Raw genomic sequence first — 21933 nt, 5'->3', positions numbered from 1 at the left:
GGTTAAATGCTGCATGCATAGCGTTCGACACAACTCGAGTTCCTGAAGAAGAATCTGACTTACAGCAACTAGTGTCTGCACTAAAATAACTGGGCAAAATGTGCATATTGTATTAATATATAAAACAAAAAGTATGTGAACTGTTTGAACTTGAGGAGAACTGATGTCACGCATCCACTAAAAATCACCAAAACACCAGTTGGTTTGTTCAGAGAAAGTCTCTATCATAATTGTTTTTCAGATAACATATCTGCAGATTATCTGCTGTAGACCTCAGTAAAATTAACTTTATTTTTGTTGTCAAAATATTTGAGGTTTTTCTTTTATCTCAGAACTAAAGCAATATACTAATTGCACTGTGGTCAAGTGGTCATCATTAGAAATCCACAGACAGCACTACAAGATCACCATTACACTGCCAGTAAGTGCATCTCAATGCTTTTAGAGGATATTTTCACAAGATGTTTGCTCATAGAATTGGTGTCTTTGGAGGGCTAATGCAGACAGCAAAAGATCTTTGTCATTACCTAATCCCATCACTTCATTACCATTTGCCATATAAGTCAATCTGTGATGGTTTTACCCAATAGAAGGGAGCATGCATATCTCACGTCTCTTCAAAAGCAAATATTTGGGCATATATGTGCATCATGCATGTAATATATAACATGGTCATTTTACATGCATTATGGCTATTGTGCTGATTTTATGCTGCTTTTGTCAGTATTTACTTATATTGTCTCTGTGCAAAGTTCATAGATAACTTTAAAACATCAAACTGAATTGAGTGATTCATTTTTAACTCTACATATGGTCAATCATGAATAGAGAAAATAAAGAACATTATATTCATATGAAATCACGAGAGGTTAACGGTGGAATTTCTTTTTATTAATGACTTGCTAAAATCATACTAATGAAAAGCAAATCCATGATCACCATTGATCAGAATTGTATAATTCAAGAATATGCAAGATATGCACTGCGAAAAGAAAATTGGATGTCTTACAGTTAATGTTTTTATTCTCTTACATAACGAGTACAATTTGTAAACATATAATACATTGATACATATATTACTATAGTATACAGTCTTTCATGTGTGCAGACCTAACATGGACTCCTTTGTGTTGTCTGCTTTTGTAATTTGTTCCTCCTCTCTCCAGCATTTGTGGTGTTGAGCACTTGCAGCGTGCTGGAACAAAAGTCACAGTTTTTGACTCTTTCTACTTCTGCATCGTGACATTCTCTACAGTGGGATTTGGAGATGTCCTTCCTGATGTCTGGCCCTCCAAGTTACTGGTTGTTATTATGATATTTGTGGCTTTAGTAGTCCTGCCTGTCCAGGTAAGCTTGACTTGATACTAAACTCTACAACAGCAATGAATAACAACCATTGTAGACCATATATATCATGACATACTATGGAAATTTTGATTTAATGGATAAAGCCAAAAATGGCTTCAAGATGTTTATACATATAATACCTACATCCCATGAGGGATGTCTCGGAAGAAGTATAATTTGCAGCCACTGTCACAGCAATGTCTTTAAAGAATGAGAGCTAATGCAGAGCAATATGGTGTTTTCTCTGTGTGCTTTGATGCACTAGTTTGAGGAGCTGGCGTACTTGTGGATGGAGCGGCAGAAGTCAGGAGGAGATTACAGAAAGCAAAGAGCAGAAACCGAGAGACACGTGGTGCTGTGTGTCAGTTCAGTCAAAATCGACCTGCTGATGGATTTCCTAAATGAGTTTTATGCTCACCCAATACTTGAGGTACATAACATGATAAAATATAGGTGCAGTCATGGCTCAGCCACTTTAAGGCCTTCATGCGCAACTGTAAAACGGTGTTGCATATTATTTGGCAAGCTTGTAACCACCTAAATCAGCAATGGAAAAGACCAATTTCAGCATGTCATTTGACATATAAATAAAGTAATCTTCACTTTTTTATAACAGTTGGTTGGACCGATCTCCATAAAACTTTGAATGCTTCTTTAAAATCATATGTTGCATGTGCTCAGCTGATTTCATTAAGTGAGTTTTTGCTTAGGATTTGAAGGATTTTGAGTACAATTGGCAGTAGTTGTTTTTTTTTATTTTATTTTTTTTATCTAAAATATTTAACTGATTGACAGCAGTGGTTCCAGAGGTAAAGTTGTTTAAAATGAGGAGAGCTATCATATGATATGATTTGAAACACCTCATGAATACAGTAGCAATCACAAGATACACAAATGTCCTAAAATACAGTAATGGCATTTAGGACAAAGTTGATTGGACAAAGCATGGTGTAGTTATAGCCATTTTTCATGTTTTTCTATTTTATAGCAGCACCAAGCAGCCAAATGCATATGATAACCCAATTTGGTCATTAATTCATTCCCAAGAGATTTTAGGAAAAGTAGCCCCGCCCACTTTGTACATTAGCACCCCCTAGTCAAAATAAGTAGAAAATTAATTTTTTCAATTTTTTTTCCATTCATTTTTTAACTTTTGATATTCAGACTCCAGAGAATCTTTCAGCCCTGGTTTGGTTTCAATTGGGCAAAAAAACTAAACATAGGACTAGTTTGCAAAAGTAGATTTTGTGAAAAATTCAAAATGCCAGAAATCTTGTCAAACTTCATTTATTCTGTCTGTTGTCACTGTTGTCTTCCAGGAGTACTATGTCATCATCCTTTGCCCAGCAGAGCAGGACGCGGCGGTGAGACGGGTGCTGCGGATCCCGATGTGGTCACACAGAGTCATATATCTGCAGGGCTCTGCCCTCAAAGATCAAGATCTGGTCAGAGCAAAGTGAGTTTGAAGACATTTATGTTTATCTGCTGTGATATTTTGAGCCTTTTTAACACATCCCACATATACACTGGGCTTCTGCTGTGCAGCTACTGCCATAAATAGAAAATACCAAGCTTTCTTTGGGTTAACAAACAGAGTATTTCTTTTAAAAACATATCAATTATCATATTTGAATTGTTTTTGTTGAGTGAGCAGTCGAGAGATATATTTCAGACTTGATCTAATTTTCACTGGGAATTACTGTAATGATCAGGCCACTGAAGGCGTGCATAGTTAGAATTCATGTGCAGTTTCATTTACAGAAGTTAATCCAAAATCCAAACATAATCCAAAGAAGATACACAGACTTGATGAGGCACGAAAAGACTTGACTCACCAACAGCAGGATACAACATAATACACAACAAGAGACAATGGCAAACACATGACTACTTAGGCTACGTTCAGACTGCAGGGCTTAATGCTCAATTCCGATTTTTTTATTTTTTTGATCTCCTGTGTGAACGTGAAATGAACCAGAAGTGACCCGCATGCGCAGAAGAGTACTCAACGGTGAACGACGTCACTCGTTGTTTTCGGAAGTAGCTAATGTTAAACATGGATGTTTGTATTTGGCTCGGAGGCTTTTATTTTTTGCTGACATTGGAGCCAGGATTGTCTGTAATCACGCTCGGCCATTTCGCTGGAAATGTTTTTGTAAACCACCCGGTTCCGATAAGAGCCCTCGAGTATGGCCTGAATAGAGCGGTCACCCCAAATATTAATTAAATCTGTGACCTCGCTTCCCTTCCATTGACTTGTCTCAGCAGCGTTGTCTGCCATGGTTGTTGTTTATCTTCTTGTTCCCGCCTACTTCAACTCAGAATTATGATGTTTGTAGCATATCAATGAAGTACGGGTCGGATACATGTGGCCTGGCCGTTCAGACGGAGGTAGCATTTCAAAAGATCGGATACGTATCGGATTCAGGACCACATACCCAAGTGGCCTGGGTCATATTTGAAAAGATTGGATCTGTGTCGTTCAGACTGTCATGAAAAGATCAGATACAGGTCGCATAGGGGCAAAAAAAATTGGAATTGGGTCGTTTCAGCCTGCAGTGTGAACGTAGCCTTAGACAATGATGGAAACATTACATGAAAAAACCAATGGTGAACAAGACACATGACTAAAACAACCAATTAGTAAACAGAACTGATAATCACATGACAAGACAATAAACCAATCAGAACATGACACATTGAACAAGAGGAACCAATAGCAATGCATGACACAAACAGCATAAATCAAACCACAAAATAAAAGACATGAAAACAAGAACATGAAACAAAACCCCAAAACAGACATTACAATTACGTTTAAATGGAGCCACAAAACCAAAGTGTTGCTTTAAATGATTTAATAATCCCCCCAAAAATAACTAAAATAAAATAATAATAGAATCAGTATTTTTTAGATAAAAACTGTGTAAGATATCAAGACCTTAATACATTTTTCTACACTGTAGTTTATTTAACAGTGTCCTTGATACAGTGTACTTGTACATTTAACCAATACAGAAAAAAATGGCTAAATATTTTGCTAAAATACATTCCAAAAATACAATTATGCACATATATTTTCAATTATGTTTTAGATTTTTTATATATATTTTTTGGCCATTTTTGTGTATTTTAAATAAAATATATAGAAACATTGCAGAAAAATCTGAAATATTTAAATAAAAATTAAAATAAAAAAATACATTCACATGTCACATTTGAAGAAAAAGCTTATTTAAACATAGAACACATTTTGAGCAGATCCACTGCTTATAACATATATTTAGCATATATTTTGTCCAAAAAAAGAAAAGAAAAGTAAAGCATAAAAAAACATATTTTGTAACAAAAAGAGTTACTCAAAATTGTTTTGTTTTAAACATAAAGCTAACTAAATTCAATAATTTTACACTTTAAACAATTAAAGAAATGCCAATGGTGTAAGAAACTAAATGCAAGATATTCTCTGAAAACAACTATTTCCACACAGGCTGGATGATGCTGAGGCTTGTTTCATTCTGACCTGCCGCTGTGAGGAGGACCGCAATGCAGCAGTATGTATTACTAAGATATTTCATCCAAAAGTGAAGAAATGAAGTGAACAATGTTTTACTTAACTTCTTTAAAAATGAAGTTCATTAAATAAAGTTTATAGTTTATCAGCATATAGCTGTTTACCTACTACGTGCACGAATCAGTGGTCAAGGCTAAACAGGCAGTGATGTACAAGCAGGTGTAAATCATCTTCTGAGGAGGCAGTGTTTATTCACACTATTACGTCATAAAGTGGCACATTCCATAAGCTGTGATTTTGGCAGACAGACATCAATATAAGCAGTTCTTAGACTAACAAAAAAGTTTTGAGTTCTGAAATTTACAGGATTTATTTATAGACTCTTTTACAGTTAGTAAACAAGGTGACGTATTTGTGTGGGCGGGGCTTAGCTGGAGGCAGAAAGATTCCCCTCAACACTTGAACAAACGGTAGCTAGCGAGTTTTCTTAGCTTGTTTTTTTAACAATGGCTGGAGAAAATCTGAATATATCTGCTTTATCTGAATATTTAAGGTCACTCACTGTCCGGGACCGTGATAATTATTTGAAAAAAGTTAACTTTAACGGACGGAACCAGATTGGTCGACCCGTACACAATCACTCATTGGATGGACGATCTGACAGGATTACCTCCGATTGAGTGGCCTGACATCTACACTTACCTGATAGAGAAACCGAGCGTGTATAGTAAAGAGAAACCGAGGGCATATAAATCCTTAGATTAAATAAAGAGTGACATTACAATAAAATTATTATTAAGATGTAAATATTTTCTAGAAATAAAAATTCTGAAGACTGCAAATTAATTATAAACTTTCTCTATTTATTCTTTCTTACCATGTTCTTAAATTCCGGTCACAATTAATCACAACAATGTATATAAAATGTTCTCCGTCGATTCTGGCAACCAACAACACAACAAGACAACATTTTAAGCTCCTTGAGTAGCCGACCCTGTGTTGGTTTGTATTAGCCGCCTCCAGTTTTCCGTTTGTTTTGCCTCCAGCTAGCGCGCAAAAGGGGTCTATAGCACAATGACTAACCTCTGTAACCTTACTGTATATTTGACTTCTCAGTTCATTACCCCTTTAAGTCATCAGTGGAAGAATGGGACATATAGAATGTTTTTTCAGTGCTATATTTATGCTATATATTATTATTCATTTTTACGAAGATTCCATTTTTAATAACTTATTTGTTTCTTCTCAGGATTACCAGACCATCCTGAGGGCTTGGGCAGTGAAGGACTTTGCTCCAAACTGCACTCTATTTGTTCAGATTCTCAAACCAGAAAACAAATTTCATGTGAAATTTGCAGGTACTGTTAAATCAGTCTTTGCAGGTGATTCCAGAACATTTCAAACAAAGACTTTGACAGATCTTTATCAACACAGTTGTACTGCTATTTCGCCCCTCAGATCATATTGTCTGTGAGGAAGAATTTAAATACGCTATGCTGGCCCTGAACTGCATCTGTCCTGCCACGTCCACCTTCATCACCTTGTTGGTGCACACATCTCGAGGCCTGTGAGTATACATGCCTGATGATATCAGAAGCACCCAGAAACATTTTGAGGCTTGAAACCACCGCAAATCGCTTAGGACAGAGATATTTTAACACATGCATTTATAAGAGCTTCCCTTTTAGATGCAAAATTCGTGGAGTTAAATAAGTGGGTGTTTAAATTTTGTGACAGTGGCATTTCAGAGGCCTGAAAACACAACATTTTGAAAACAATACCATTATTGCAAGCTTTCTTTCCCAGGGTGTTTTAGCACCTAGAGTGGTTATGGGGAATGTTCCTTCCTGTACTAAGGCAGACGGGTTTAGGAGTGGGCTGCCTCCCCAGTTTTAAGTGGATGGTCCCTCTGAATCCCGTCTAGTGAGTTTGGGAGTTTGAGTACACTGCTCCCCTTCTTCAGGGTTTTAAGTTAGCAGTCCCTGCTCAGAGCATAGCTGTTTGCAGATCGTTATGCTCCAGCTCAAGCTTACTTTGTTCTGGAATATGGCGGTCTGAGGGCAGTTATGTTCTAGCCTGGCTTGGGTTCCCCTTGGCACAAACTCTCTCAAGTAAGTGCTGAAGTCTCTGTCCTGTCTTTAGCCTTATCTGAGGGAACTGCTATTCGAGGATAGCTGTGTCCTGCCCTCTAGTGTTTCTGGCTTTGGCTTACATCAGGCTTTGATCTTGGACTGATGATGTTTGTGTTCACTCTTAGCGAATTATTTAGTGATGACTTTGATCTCCCTCTTGTGAGACCCTGGTCAATTACATGGTGCTTTGCTAGCCTACCATGGAACTGATATGTGTTGGGGGCCTCCTTAGTATAGTATAGGTGGGTTATATTATAGCCATTGTTATGGCAGGACAGGCTTACTTGAATACAGCTATCTGAGCCTAGCTGTGTCTTACTTGGAGTTGCAGTGAGCCTTCTTCTGGATTGATCCCCTATTCTAGAGCCTAGGTATTTGAGGATAGCTATGTGATAGCTCTGTGATTGCTTCCCTGCCTAGTGTTTTAAGTAGCGGTCTCTTGAGCCCTTTATAGACAGCGCTAACTTCTTTTACTAGGGTTATTAGTAAATAGCCCACTCTCTGTGGTGTGGGTAGTCTCTGTCAGTGCCCCTTATTGTAGCCCCATCCTAGGTACCTACGTAGCTATCTGAGGGTAACTATGTGCTAGCTCAGTGATTGCTCCCCTGCTTAGGGTTTGAAGTAGTGGTCTCCCTGATCCCTTGCCTAGGCAGTGCTATCTCTCTTGCTAGAGTTGTAACTAGATAGCCCACTCTCTGTAGTCTGGGCAGCTTTGCAGGAAGATTTTGCCTGGCTATCCTCCACCAAGTGGACAGGCATGCGCCTCAGCAAAAAAGTTTCCTCACACTCTACTGGTTTGGTTTGCACATCTCTTGAGCATGCCTTCTATTGGATTGCAGCCTGGAGAGCTGAATTACAGTCTTGCAGTACAGTGCCACACTTGTCATACCTAGTTATTGCAGGACCTTACATTAGATCACATGAGAATGACGAAAATATGTGTAGACAATTTATTGTTGTTGTTGTTCGCAATGTTAAATAATTGTTTCAGCCCGGTCTGTATGTGAAACTTCAAAAATGCGAAGGAAAACCTTTTTTCACTTTTTTTGTACATTGTTGCTCTGCTCGTTTGTGATCCTTCACTAATTTGCGCTGCTCTTTGTAAACTGCACTGTGTTCTTTAATTAGCAAATTTTCAGTAGATCAACTTTCCACTCCCATAGGTAATTGTGATTTCACGCTAATTTGCCCCTTTTTTAGTGAATCTGGCCCCTTGGATTTTGTAATTCACTCACCACACAAGTTGTAAAACTGAAAAGCTAAATTGTATGTGACATGATGTATATATCTTTGCAGAGAGGGTCAGCATTCTCCTGAGGACTGGCACAGGATTTATGGGAAATGCTCAGGAAATGAAGTGTACAGCATTGTTCTGAAAGAAAGCATCTTCTTTTCTGAGTATGAGGGAAAGAGCTTCCCATATGCATCCTTTAATGCATATAATAAGTGAGTATGTGTGGGAAAAGCATATTTGAGAAATGCATTAAATATTACAGTAAAGTAGAAATTACGGACCCACTTTATATTAAGTGGCCTTAACTACTCTGTACTTACATTTTAATTAATAATTGAGTACAATGTACTTATTGTGTAAATACATGTTTTTACATTGTACTTATATTTGAAAAAAAAACTACATGTAATTACATCTGTATTTAATTTCTGTAATTACATTTATAATTACACTGTTGACCCATACTTTACACCTTAACCCACCCTTAAACTTACCCATACCTCCAACCCTCTCCCTAACCTTAGCCCTATCTCAACTCAATAGCAGCAAAAGTGTTTTACTATACAATATGAACACAATTTTTTTTATGTAAGTACATAGTAGTTAAGGCCACCTAATATAAAGTGGGACCGAAATTACATTTGATTCCTCAAAAATGGCTACTTCTTACTTGTGTAAATATCTCTATCATTTTTGTAGGTATGGCATCTGTCTCATTGGAGTCTGTCCTGACGACACTAAGAATATAATGTTGAACCCTGGTCCTCAGCACATCATGAAACCTTTGGATGTGTGCTTCTACATCAGTCTCACCAAAGAGGAGAACACCAGCTTTAAGGCCAAGAAAGAAAACAAGACTCAACCTCCTACCAGCAGCACTATTACTAGCATGGGTCAGACAAATTAACATTATAATAATTAAAAGAAAGATAATGTACATATCACAGAAATACCATTCACATGTTTGGGGTTGGTAAGATTTGTTATGTTTTTGAAAGAAGTATTTTATGCTCACCAAGGCTCTATTTATTTGATAAAACATACAGGAAATATTGTGAAATATTATCACAATTAAAATAAGTTCTTTCTATTTTGATATATTTTAAAATGTAATTTATTCTTTTGATGCAAAGCTGAATTTTCAGCATCTTTACTCCACTCTTCACTGTCACATAATCCTTCAGAAATCATTCTAATATGCTGAAACAAAAATCAAGAAACATTTCTTATTATCACTGTTGAAAACTGTTGCACTGCTTAATATTATTGTTGAAACAGTCATATATTTTTCATGATTTCTTCATAAATCAAAAGTTCAAAAGACTAGTCTTTCCTGCCACTTTTGATTTAATTCTTCCTTGATGAATAAATGTATTATTAACATTAAAATTATCTTCTTTTTTATGTTTTAAAATGTTTTCTTCTTCTGTAAAACAAAATTTGGTGAATTTTTGAAGAATATCCTGCCCACTCTTTTCCATATAATGTAAGTGAGTGGGTGTATTGACTTGACAAATGACAAAAAGCACCTTAATCTTCCCCTCAGCCTTGGTGAGCATAAGAGACTTCTTTCAAAACTATTCCCATTTCTGAAATGAATGGAAAATGTCACACATAGGGCTCTATCATACACCCGGTGCAAGGCCAAGTGCAAGTGTTTTTGCTAGTTTCAGCCCGATGCAGTTCTCTTTTTCCCATCCTGCAACACGTTGTTTAAATAGCCAATGCATTTTTTTTGCATTCATGGGCATCCTGGTCTAAAAAAAGAGGTGTGTTCAGGCACATTGTTTGCACATTGCTATTTGGAGGAACTGTCAAAATACACTGTGCCATAGACCAACTCAAACCTGGTCTAGAAGTCTAAAGTCAATACTGTGATATATATATATATATATATATATATATATATATATATATATATATATATATATATATATATATATATATATATATATATATATATATATATATATATATGCCCAAAACACACCCATTATTCATTAAAAGAATAGGGCCACCCAATTTAGACAATGCGCCGTGTGCGCCAACCATTTTCCAATATTTAAGCTAGCAAAAATGGATTAGATTATGCTTAGATTGTTAAAATAGGGCCCATATTATGTAAATGGTGTACATCAAAACATTTTAAATGTCTGTGCTATTACTATTTTGAGAGTTTCAGAAGAGGAGAAGTAATTCATTGTGTAACAACTTAAATTTCAGACCTTTGGTGCACTTTTAATTCTTTCAAAAACATGCAAAAGGAAAATGTGATGTTGTTTCTATATTTTGGTCTAAAGGTTTTTGTTTGTATTTCCTAAAGGTACCATGGCTATAGACATGCAGGAAATAAGCATTCAGTCCAGTTTATGTCCATCACTCTCAACTGAAACTAATATATCTGAGAAGAGAAAACCAAACATGGTTCCTGTTCTGGAATTGCCTGATTCACCTTCCTTTGAGACTGGCAACCTGATAATCGATGAGTCAAAGAACCCATGTCAGCCCTGCACTAGAAATGAAGGCAACAATGGGTAATTATTTCTTTCACCTGAGAGAGAAAAGAATCTGTTTGTTTGTTTAAATGTCAACAAACAAACACTGAGTAATGTCAAGACGGCTGCTATGGGAATGAGATCTCCTAAACTTTTTTGCAGTTACATTAAGGGATATCCTCCAGATTTACCCTACATCGGAAGCTCGCCGATACTTTGCCATTTACGGAAAGAGAAAGCACACAAATGTTGTATGCAGCTAGAAAAGGTATTATAAACAGTATCTTGATTGCACTTTGGTGGGGGGGCAATCTAAATTTACAACAATAATTGTGCTAAATTACAAGTAAAAAGTAAAAGTTTAAGTACATGTGATTAAAAGCAATAGTAAAAACATTTACAAAAGATTTCCATTTCAAATAAATGGTGTTCTTGTCAACTTCTAAACATGTATCATAGTTTCCACAAAAATAATAAGCAGCACAGCTGTTTTTAACATTGATAATAATAAGAAATCTTTATTGAGCATCAAATCAGCATATTACAATGATTTCTGAACAATAATGCATCACTTGAAGCATCATATATACAGTTTTGCATACAGTAATTGTCAAAACTTTTGGAAATGTTATAATTTTTGTTTGCCAAGGCTGCATTCATGTGCTCAAAAATACAGTAAAAAGAAAAAAAGAGAAAAAGAAAAGGTATTACAATTTAAAATAACTATTTTCTATTGCAATACATTTTAATTAAAAGGTCATTTATTTCTGGGAGGCTAAGCTAAATTTGAATCCTGAATCTTAAAAATGTTTCCACAAAATATTAAGCAACAAAAACAGTTTTTTAAGTATTTTAGATATTTCTGAAGGATCACTGAAAACTGGAATTATTCAGCTTTGATCACAGGAATACATTATTTTATTTTTTTACATTGTAATAATATTTCACAATTTTAGTGTATATTTCACCAAAGAATATTCCCTGTAGGCTCCTGGGAATCACTGGTTTTATGTTCAGTTGTAATATTTTTTTTATTATTTTTAAGTAAGAAAAGCTGTGAAATACACTCAATTCATCAAGGATAACACAACACAAAGTTAAAAAAGTTGTTTCCATTGTGGTTCTTGATGATAATATTGCATTGCTTTATTGTCATGTCAGTTTTTGTCCAAGACCTGCAACCACAAAGACAGTGAAGATGTCAAAGCTTACAGTTTGAAGAATAAACTCATCATTGTGTCTGCTGAGGCCACAGAAAATGGCCTGTACAACTTCATCCTCCCATTACGAGCCTCTTACAGATCAGAGAACGAACTGTGTCCCATCGTGCTGCTCTTGGAAAAGGAGTAAACATCCTAATTTTACACAGCACTCTCCTTCACCTCATTCATTGAGCTTTAATTTAGTTGCCAATATCTTGTAGTTATAATTAAATTGCCCCTGATATCTACATAATATTGAATTTCTTTGTTTTAGACCAAAGGCAGAGTTTCTTGAGACTGTCTGTTGGTTCCCAATGATATATTACTTGCATGGATCAATCGACAGGTAAGAGTCATAATAATGAAACGTGAAACATTATTGTGTTTGTTTGTATACAGTCCTCAAATAATCAATTTACAATTTGTCATCCAGAAGCAGATAAGCCTGCTGTTGTACACTAAGAGTCACCTTCTTGAGATAACAAAAACATTGTATTAATTCACTTACTTGACAGAAGAATGCAGAAACAAATGAATATTTATGAATTCAGAAAACCTGGGTTATTGTCATTCTGAACCCCACTTTTAACCACAGGTGTAGTTAAGAAATGGGCTTAGCACTGCTGTTTACCCGGGGTTATGACAACCTGCTCTGGAGCAATGTTGGCACTGCTTATGTGGTGCCAAATGTGTACAGTTTTTTACAGTGTAAAACAATGTCATGTTAGAAGGTTATGGCTAGATGCTTAGTAACAGATTCCAACTCACATGCCTCGTACTCATGTGCTTTGGACAGTCACAGAAACACTGTGCATTCAGTGAAAAATGGTGGCAGAAAATGCATCATTTGAGGGAAGAAAAGACTGTTTAATACCTTCATAGACAAAAAAAAATTATTCCAGAAAATAGTAGTATAGTCAGCAATATATAAGTTATATGTTAACAGACACATTAAGTTAATCTGATCAATGACACTGAAAATATGAAGGTTTTGTTGAATTACACTTGGGGGAAACTGAATACTGAAGCCCGATTTGTTAACATTTGCTCAGCTGCACAAACCATAACAGGTGGTACTGACTGTCTATATAAATCACCACTGAATACCTTTCAGTCATATTCTTTCAAATGAGAAGTAACAGCGTCATTAGTAACCAGAGAGTCTCCTTTTGAAATGGTCTCTTACTCTCATGCACCGGGAGCAATATACCATAGCACCATGCTAGAAGTGCAGAATGGAAGCCGTCCTGCAATCCCACCCCTTGGGTGCTGCAGTGAGGGCCCTAAGAAACATGGACAAACCTGTGAGGCTCTGACCACCGGCTGGAGCACGCAATCAAGACACTGTAGACCACTCAATAGGGGTGCAAGACAATTATGTGGACGAGATCCCTGCTAGCAAAGGTAGATGGTTATGACCAGCCAGCTTCCTGGCAAATATCCCCAATGGAAGCTCCACTGGATCAAGCCCAGGAGGAGGACATCCCCTTAGTGAAGTGAGCCCTCACTGAAATGGGGGCACTCAGAGCCCCTCTGAGGCATAAGCCAAACTATTCAACTATTCAGTAGGATAATGTTTGTTTTGTAAATGGGGGCCCTTTAGAGTGGCCTCCTAGGCACACAAAGAGCTCTACTGACTGCTGGCAACTAGGCCAATTAGCGATTCAGGAGACTGAAATCTAGGGCTGTGTTCCAGTTCACTTTTAGACATGCACTCACAAACTTCCCTAATTAATTACCCTTATGGGGAATCCCCACTTACATTTCATCAAGTGGACAAGGTAAGTTTATATGGACATACCCTCGAGCCCTCGATATTGACCGAGAGTCTGCTTCATATGCACACTTCAACCTGCTCTGTAGATCAGATCACATTTAATTTATCACCACCCCAAACAACTCTATAATATATATACTGTATATATTATAACTCTATAATATATATATATATAAAATTACATCTATAACAGCCCAAGCATATCTATATATGTATAGAATGCTGCAGCAAACAAATTATTAAGGGGAAACATGTAAACAACAAACCAACTCCATATAGGATTGTAAGTGATCAAGGGCTCAGGATGTTCCAATTCTGTCCATTCCAAGGTTTCCGCCAGGAGTGGGCACTCATACAACGCAATCAATGATGTACATTCCAGTAAACAATACAGAGGGAAGTTAGCAAGTGAAGGGCATAAATAAGTGAACTGGAACGCAGCCTAGGATGGGCCTGAGCCCACCATCGGTCTTTGGAATGAGGAAATGATGGCTTCCTGTTCTCTGGTAGGACTGCTTTAATGGCTCCCTTCACCAGCAGATACTGCACTTTGGAGAGTATCATTTGTCCTGAAATGGACCACACCTTCGAAGCTCATTTTATAGTTTGAATAACCCAGTTTGACATGCCTGGGATGGTTTCCCAAGATCCCTTGTCTGAGTTTTCTGGACAGCATGTCACTGCACAGAGGGAGTGAACTGACCACCAAGTTGTTGTGAAGAAGGGAAGTGCTCTTCATAACCAATAGGTCCACTATCACAGTGGTAGTTTGTTTGGGATGTGCAAAGTATGAGGGATGGACCAGCTTTGACAGTGTAAACAAAGGCTTCAACACCCAGAGCTGAATGGGTGATTTGAATGCAAATTCAAGGCTTCTTCAAGGGAGGTCTTGCCTGGCCTTGGTGCCTTCAATAGAAGTGAGAGTGGCAGAGTTAGAAGAGTGGATATAAGAAGATTAGGGTGAGTTTGTCATGAACTTCTGGAAAGAATGGTACTGGTATCTGATAGGAGCCTCATTCATCCAACCATGTCTGGCATGAATCATTGACAGCATCCTCTTCAGATCCTCCAAAGAGGAGCATGCTCCAGATGAAGAGAGCTGATACTCTTTGGAAAAGAGCACAGGGAATCATCTCGCTGTGGAGAGAGTGAGACATGCGGGCCTTGCGCCATCATGAGCTCATTCGAGGCTGTCTTCTTAGGCTTCTGACTTCACTGTTTCTTCCTCCAAGGCTCCTGGGAGGAGAGAAACGGGAGAGCGTGAGAGGCGGGGTCACCTTCACGGACAAAGGTGATCTGCTAGTGTAAAGAGGCAAGACTCATGCTCTCACAATGAGAGCAATCTGTCTCAGTGAACGGTGCTTCAGCGTGCACATGGCCTACACAGTGGACACACTCACTGTGCTAGTCTGATTCATGCAGGGGTGCTCTGAATGTACCACATTTGTGGCGTGGCAATCTGAATCAGACATCACTGATATTTGCTCAAAACTGAAAACGGAAGCTGCTGGGGAGAAATGCTGGAAGGGAGAGCATCTTTCTGCTGGGACTCTTCTACATGAGTAGCAGGCTTCTTGTTCTTCATCTTTAGAGTCTAGTGGGGAGATGTTCTTTACAGTGAAGGAGACCAATTCAGATGAAATGGCATTCAGTAACAACTTATATACGTAGCCAGGCCAGCATGTTTTGGCAGGCTGAAATGCCAAACGCCAAACATTAACAAACATCACCACCATGGTGTAGGCCTAGGTTTTTTATAGCCAAACTACAGTTTTTCACTTTTGATGATTATATCTAGGCTTAAAATTCAATAAAAGTTGTGTTAATTTTGTTTATTTATTTATTTGTTGTTTATTTGAATAGGGACAGATACAAAATTAAACATAGATTATTACATAAAGAACAATCTGATGCATGTATCACAGTGTTTATAGCCATGGCTAATTCGCAACACAAACGTGTTCATTTGTGAAGAAGGATGAACAAAATATGTAAGAATCATACATTTTTGTTACTTACAGTCTGGATGATCTGTTGCGTTGTGGCGTCTCATTTGCTGCTAATATGGTGGTTGTGGATAAGGAGAGCACCATGTCCGCCGAGGAAGACTACATGGCTGATGCAAAAACTATTGTTAATGTCCAGACCCTGTTCAGGTCAGAGACTGCTTGAGATTCCTAAAGGGTTATATATAGTTAAAATTAGCGCTATTTAATGAAGTTACAATTTAGTATGTTTAAATTACATTTCTTAATCAAGTACTTCACATGTCAACACTTCAAAAATCATTTTTTTAAGCATGGCAAAACATTATTAAATAATAATTGAAAAATATGCTTTGAAAACGTTAAATTTGACATTACAAAGTGCACTATTTAGAAGTCAAATGAAATTTCACCCAAAAAGAAGATGAAAAAAAAAGATATAGGCATTCTATTTTCTTTTGTGTTCATCAGAATTTTTTTTTATTTCATTATAATATTATAGTAACCTTTTTTTTAAGCATATTCTTGTAAGATTTGAAATACACAAGTGCTTATTCAGTTCATTTAAGAGCACACAGAAGATCTTAAGTAATTGAAATGGATGACTTGTTTATAGGTTGTTCTCCAGCCTCAACATCATCACAGAGTTAACCCATCCTGCTAACATGAAATTCATGCAGTTCAGTGTAAAGGACTGTCACACACTGGCCTTCTCCAAACTAGAGAAGGTGAGCAGACATTCATAACATGCTTTCTGTCACTCTCATTTGATTAAACTGTTTGGGCTTTAAACTTATTTCAATGTTTTTTTTGCATGGCTTCACGGAGCAGAAAGAAAGAGAGAAAGGCTCAAACCTGTCCTTCATATTTCGCCTGCCTTTTGCAGCTGGTAGGGTGTTTAGCATCGGGATGTTGGACACACTGCTCTATCAGGTACTAAGACAACAAATGCGGTGGCAACTTGGCAATGTAAGCAAGAATGGAGATACTAGATGTAAACACTAGATGTCCTTACAAATACATATCACATTACATATCAGTCAACACAGTTGTATTTTATTTTATAATTATTTTCTTGCCTATATAAAATACCATTCAAATGTTCGGGGCCAATAAGTGGAAATAAAATACTTTTAATAAGCACGGATGACAGTAAAACTTTTGCATTTTTACGAAAGACTATTCATCAAATAGTCCTGCACATTTGTTTTCAACATTGATACTTAAAATTGTTTTCTTTTGAAGCCTTTTGAAGGTGTCAGGGATCTACGAGAGAGGACTCAAATGAACTCAAATGTCTTCAGTGCCACATTATGATTCTTTCAGGGATATTCGTGTCTTGTCTGTCCTGTTTTGTTCGATATTTCCTTGTTTGTGTTGTTTTTGAGATTTGTTTTTATTTGTGTTTGCCATGTGCTCAAAAACAACACAAACAAGGAAATATTGAAAAAAAAGACAGGACAGACAAGACAGTCAGGGGAGATCCCTGAAAGAAGCATCATGTGCCACTGAAGACTGAAGAGTAATAATGCTGAAAATCCAGCTTTGAACATGAAGAAATTACATTTTAATAATAAATAAATAAAAACTACATTAAAAATTAAAATAGAAAACACATTTTAAACTGTAATAATTTTACAACATTACTGTTTTATTGTATTTTGTTCAAATAAATGCAACTGTGGTGAGCATAAAATTAAAAAAAAAAAAAAATGCTTACTAACCCTAAACATTTTAGTGGTATATATGCTCTTGCTTTTGGAAATCATAAATGTTCATGCCTTTAAATATGTCCATAATTTAGCTAGAATTGCTTCTTTTGTTTCAGTGTTTTGTTAAGGATTATATTATAACCATTACCAAACTGCTGCTTGGACTAGAAACCACGCCAAAATCTGGTTTCTTATGTTCTGTAAGTATGACGTTTAACATTAGCACAGTCCCCACATCCTCATTTAAATGACTTTTATTAGATATTGATATTTTTGATGTTGCTTTAGTGGTGTAACAGTGTTGTGTATTACATTTCAGATGAGTATCACAGAGGAAGACTTGTGCATTGAGACGTATGGCAGACTCTATGAAATGCTCTCCTCCACTATAGGAGACATTCCCATTGGCATCTACAGGACCGAGTCTCAGATGCTTGAACCTCCTGAGGTTTCATTACCTTCAGTCCAACCACAACATGCACACTTTTAGATCAGGAGAAACAGTTACACTGGGAAGGAAGGGATAGGCAGGAACCAGCTTTACCCTTTAATTCATCATTTGTTTTTTCCAAAAAAAATGTTTATGAGATATTTGAGTTGCCATTTTTTGTTTCAATTTAATGCATTCTTGCTGAATACATTCATTTATAAAAAAAAAAAGAAAGAAAGATCGCTTCTGTCAAAAAATTAAAAATGAAAGGAATTGTGATTTTTTTTAATCTCACAATTCTGACTTTTGTTATTAAATTAAGATATTAGTTTGCAGTTCTGACTTTTTTTCTCACAATTTCGAGTTTATATCCAACAATTCTGATATTGAAAGATATAAACTCGTAATTGCAGGTTATAAAGTCCAATTCTGACATTTTGTTTTATGACTGCAAGATTATATCTCACAATTCTAACTTTATAATTCACAATTATGAACTTATATGATGCAATTCTCAGAAAAGAAGTCAGAATTGTGAGATGTTAACATGCAAATGCGAGTAAAAAGTCAGAGAAGTTGCAATTACCTCCTTTATTTTTTATTTAATGGCAGAAAGGGGCTTCAATATTAATAAAGCTTGGAACTACCCAATGTCAAGTTTTTCAACAAATGAAAGAAATTCAGGAAAATTTAATTGTCACTCAGTATGTGCTAGTTTTGTAACCAAATGGCAGTTATTGGCAAACATTTTTCCATAATTTGAAATTAAAATGTATAACTATTTATTAATAGTTTATTTTTCTCATTATAACATTGGTAACAAAGTTAAATACTTAAATATAATAAAAACTGAGAAAATGCTATTAGATGTAAAAAAAAAAAAAATTGGGAATTGTTCCTTTTAAAAAGAAAAAGAAAATGCAGTAATAGTTCTATTAAAATTAAAAAATTTCTGTAGTTAATTAAATAAAAGTTCCAGATTAAGTGGTTAAAATTGTGTATTGTATATATCAGCATGTAGGAAGTGTCAAGAACAACAAGGAAAACCTTGTTTTTCTTCTAGACTCCACAATCCCAAATGTCAGACAACATGTCAGTCTTTGAGGAGGGAAAGGACACGGAGGAGCATCAGCAGGGTCTTCATAGTGAACTGCCGGACGTCCAGACTCATTCTCTGCGTCGAAGGAGCATGCAGTGGGCATCCAATCTGCTGGGGCCATGGCACGCCGAGCGCGAAGCAGACAGACTGAGCCAGCAGCGTGGCATCCTGCTCTCATGCTCCGAGAGACAGGAGCTCACTGAGCTGGTCAAGAAACGCATGAAGAACCTGGGGCTCTCCACATGGGGATTCGGTGAGATGCCAGATTTCAGTTGTAACTTTTCTTTGTGCTAGTCATTGTTGTTCTCTTTCTTTCATTGTGTTTTCCACAAAATGAATTATTTTTGTTGAAGTGCTTTGGTTATTTTGTAAAACACTGTTCTGCTAGCATGGTATAGCCACAACGTTTTTCACAATTTTTTTTAAAATATATTTGATTTTATACTTTCTATTTTCAATTTAGTGTCTCATCATTAGGAAATGGTTTTGGAGTTCTGGAGAACTACACATTGCAGTGACTGAAAGCCTCTAGAACAGGGGTTCTCAACTCTGGCCCTCGAGGTCCACGCTTCTGCAGAGTTTAGCTCCAACCTCGATTAAACTCACCTGCCTGTAGCTTTCTAGTAATCCTGAACACCTTGATGAGCTTGTCATTGTGTATTTGTTTAGGTTTGGAGTCAAAAATCTGGAGAAAAGTGGGCCAGAGTTAGGAACCCCAGCTATAGAAGATCATTGTAGTTATGTTATTAACATTTGTCTCTCAATCCAGATGAGCCGAATAATAACCAGAGCAGTCACTCATATGCCTTAATCAACCCGTCACCAGATACAAGACTGGAGCTCAATGACATTGTGTGAGTGAAGCTGAATCTATTGCACTTCATAGTGACACTGCATCAAATACTGGCAAAATTGTGAATTCTTTTTTTTGTACTTATTAGTCTATTTTAGTAGTTTTGCACTGTAATAGACACAATTTTCTTAGTATTGTTTTTTTTAAATGATTAAAATAATATTAAATTACAAATGGGTTACAATTTATTTTTATATTCCACTTTAGACATTTTAATAACTATAAATAACTTTGCAATTACATGCAACTAATTCTTATTAATTTGCAACTACTAACCGCTCACAGTAAAAATAATTTGACATATACTTGCAAAGTATGCTGTGGACCCTTACTTACTTACTTCTAATACTCTAATGACTGCTAGTTGACATAATAATGATAATAATAAATTCAAATAATATTGTAATATATATTATATATATATTCACACATATATTATAATATATTGATAGGTCAAAACATGTGCAATTATAGCATGAATGTTTTTTTTTTTTTAAATGAGAATTTGAAGGATAAATATCCCTAATAATTGTTATGATATATATATATTCTTATGGTTTCCTGTATAAATCTAATTTCTATATATTGTATTTCTGTTTATTATGCATGCTGTCTGTTGGTTTTAGGAAGCAGTATGACCAAGACTTTATATTCAGCCTAATGGTTGTACCTTATATATGTGGCTGTAGTTTTACGTACTTTTCAATTGTATTTGTTTCTGTTTCAGGTACATAATCCGGAAAGATCCTGTCTCATTAAAGCTGAACAATTCTGATAACATCAAGAACAGCATGAGGAGCGATTTACAAATAAGAGAGAGGAACACAAAGAATAATCTATGAATGGAGATGACAATCATAACAGCTGTTTATCTTAACTATGACACAAGTAATGCTTGTTCTTCAGCGTCAGGTTAAGCTCTGAAAGCCAGTAATGTATTACCTATACACAGCCCAGAATAATGCACGTAATTTGATTTACCATACTGTATGTGTTGCTGCCAGCTTGCCCCTGTCCTGCCTCATGCTAAGAATGATTCACAGAGTTCAAAGGTCACAGACAGTGATCCAGTTAAAGTTATTTGTTTCTGGCTGGAACCCACATTAGGCAGCTGCTGGATTCCTGTCAGACCCCACTGCAGTAATGCATGGATCTGCATTTCTCACATCCCACTACATTTAAATACATAGTGCCAGTGTAACCCACCTATAAAGACCACAAAAATATCTACCAATAAAAATATATAAAAAAACACTGGATATATAAAATTACTTAATTAAAATAATCTCAACCCAAAATTAAGATTCTGTCATTATTTGTATGTTTTGTGGTGTTTTTAACCCATATGCTGTTACTGTTCCATGAACAAAAAAATAGAATAATTTTACCCATATGGTTACAAATTCAGCTGAAAGCCATAAACTTGGGGAATTAATGACAGGAGTGTGTGACGTGTGCAAGACTGGTTTCAATCACACAAGAGAAAGAATCATGTTTTGATAAGAATTAATCAAAACATGAATTCTTAAATGAGATGACATAATTATGAGATAAAAACTCAAATGGAATAAAAGGTCTTAAATGGGAAGAAAAACAATTAACAGGTGAAACTGACCTAAACTGGTCTTTTTTTGTTGTTGTTGATAAAATGTATAATTATGACAAAAAATAATAATCTAATTTATTTACAACTGAGACAGAATACCAAAGGTGCAATACTCACTCTTGTCTTGACGAATTCCAACTTTAATGATTAAAATATTTGAGGTTTTGGCCATAGTCAAGGCCTTCTTCAGACGTCAAGAACACTGACACATGCATTTTGTACTCTTACAATAAGCAAAAAAAAAGCAAATAAAAAGAGAGAGAGAAAATCCTAACATGGAGAAAAAAAAAACTACTACAGCAACAACAATCAAATAAATCAAATTCACATTTATTTGTATAGCGTTATTCACAATACAAATCATTGCAAAGCAGCTTCACATAAAATTTTAATTTCACATTACATTTAGGAGTACCCTATCAGTACTGACTATGTCGATGTTATGTCTATATGGCAGGTACATACAAAGAGAAAATCATCCAGTTAGTTAATGACGTATTCAAACAAAAGGTGAACATTATTAACAGCGTAACATATTTTGCGATTG

General features: G+C 36.1%; 1 protein-coding gene across 3 annotated transcripts in view; it reads left to right on the top strand.

The window, feature by feature from the left end:
• LOC127951367 (potassium channel subfamily T member 2-like) overlaps positions 1-21057 on the top strand; it is a 29754-nt gene extending 8697 nt beyond the window's left edge. Inside the window, exons 9-28 of one of the 3 annotated variants that reach the window (XM_052549228.1) lie at positions 1167-1347; positions 1613-1777; positions 2667-2803; positions 4838-4901; positions 6111-6219; positions 6320-6428; positions 8290-8439; positions 8927-9120; positions 10551-10761; positions 10885-10990; positions 11896-12068; positions 12199-12270; positions 15723-15857; positions 16303-16414; positions 16518-16619; positions 17515-17598; positions 17718-17846; positions 18892-19180; positions 19697-19781; positions 20508-21057. In XM_052549228.1, coding sequence (XP_052405188.1) covers positions 1167-1347; positions 1613-1777; positions 2667-2803; positions 4838-4901; positions 6111-6219; positions 6320-6428; positions 8290-8439; positions 8927-9120; positions 10551-10761; positions 10885-10990; positions 11896-12068; positions 12199-12270; positions 15723-15857; positions 16303-16414; positions 16518-16619; positions 17515-17598; positions 17718-17846; positions 18892-19180; positions 19697-19781; positions 20508-20622 — 2722 coding nt within the window. In that variant the 3' untranslated portion in view covers positions 20623-21057. Of the gene's footprint in view, positions 1-1166; positions 1348-1612; positions 1778-2666; positions 2804-4837; positions 4902-6110; positions 6220-6319; positions 6429-8289; positions 8440-8926; positions 9121-10550; positions 10762-10884; positions 10991-11895; positions 12069-12198; positions 12271-15722; positions 15858-16302; positions 16415-16517; positions 16620-17514; positions 17599-17717; positions 17862-18891; positions 19181-19696; positions 19782-20507 lie in introns of all 3 variants that reach the window. The other 2 variants (XM_052549229.1, XM_052549230.1) reach the window with 2 other exon arrangements.
• The last annotated feature ends 876 nt before the right edge of the window (positions 21058-21933 follow it).

The sequence above is a fragment of the Carassius gibelio genome, chromosome B2 (genome assembly GCF_023724105.1).
Source record: "Carassius gibelio isolate Cgi1373 ecotype wild population from Czech Republic chromosome B2, carGib1.2-hapl.c, whole genome shotgun sequence".
NCBI lineage: Eukaryota > Metazoa > Chordata > Actinopteri > Cypriniformes > Cyprinidae > Carassius > Carassius gibelio.
The sequence above is the reverse complement of the archived record's forward strand: the minus strand, read 5'-3'. Positions and strand labels throughout refer to the sequence as shown.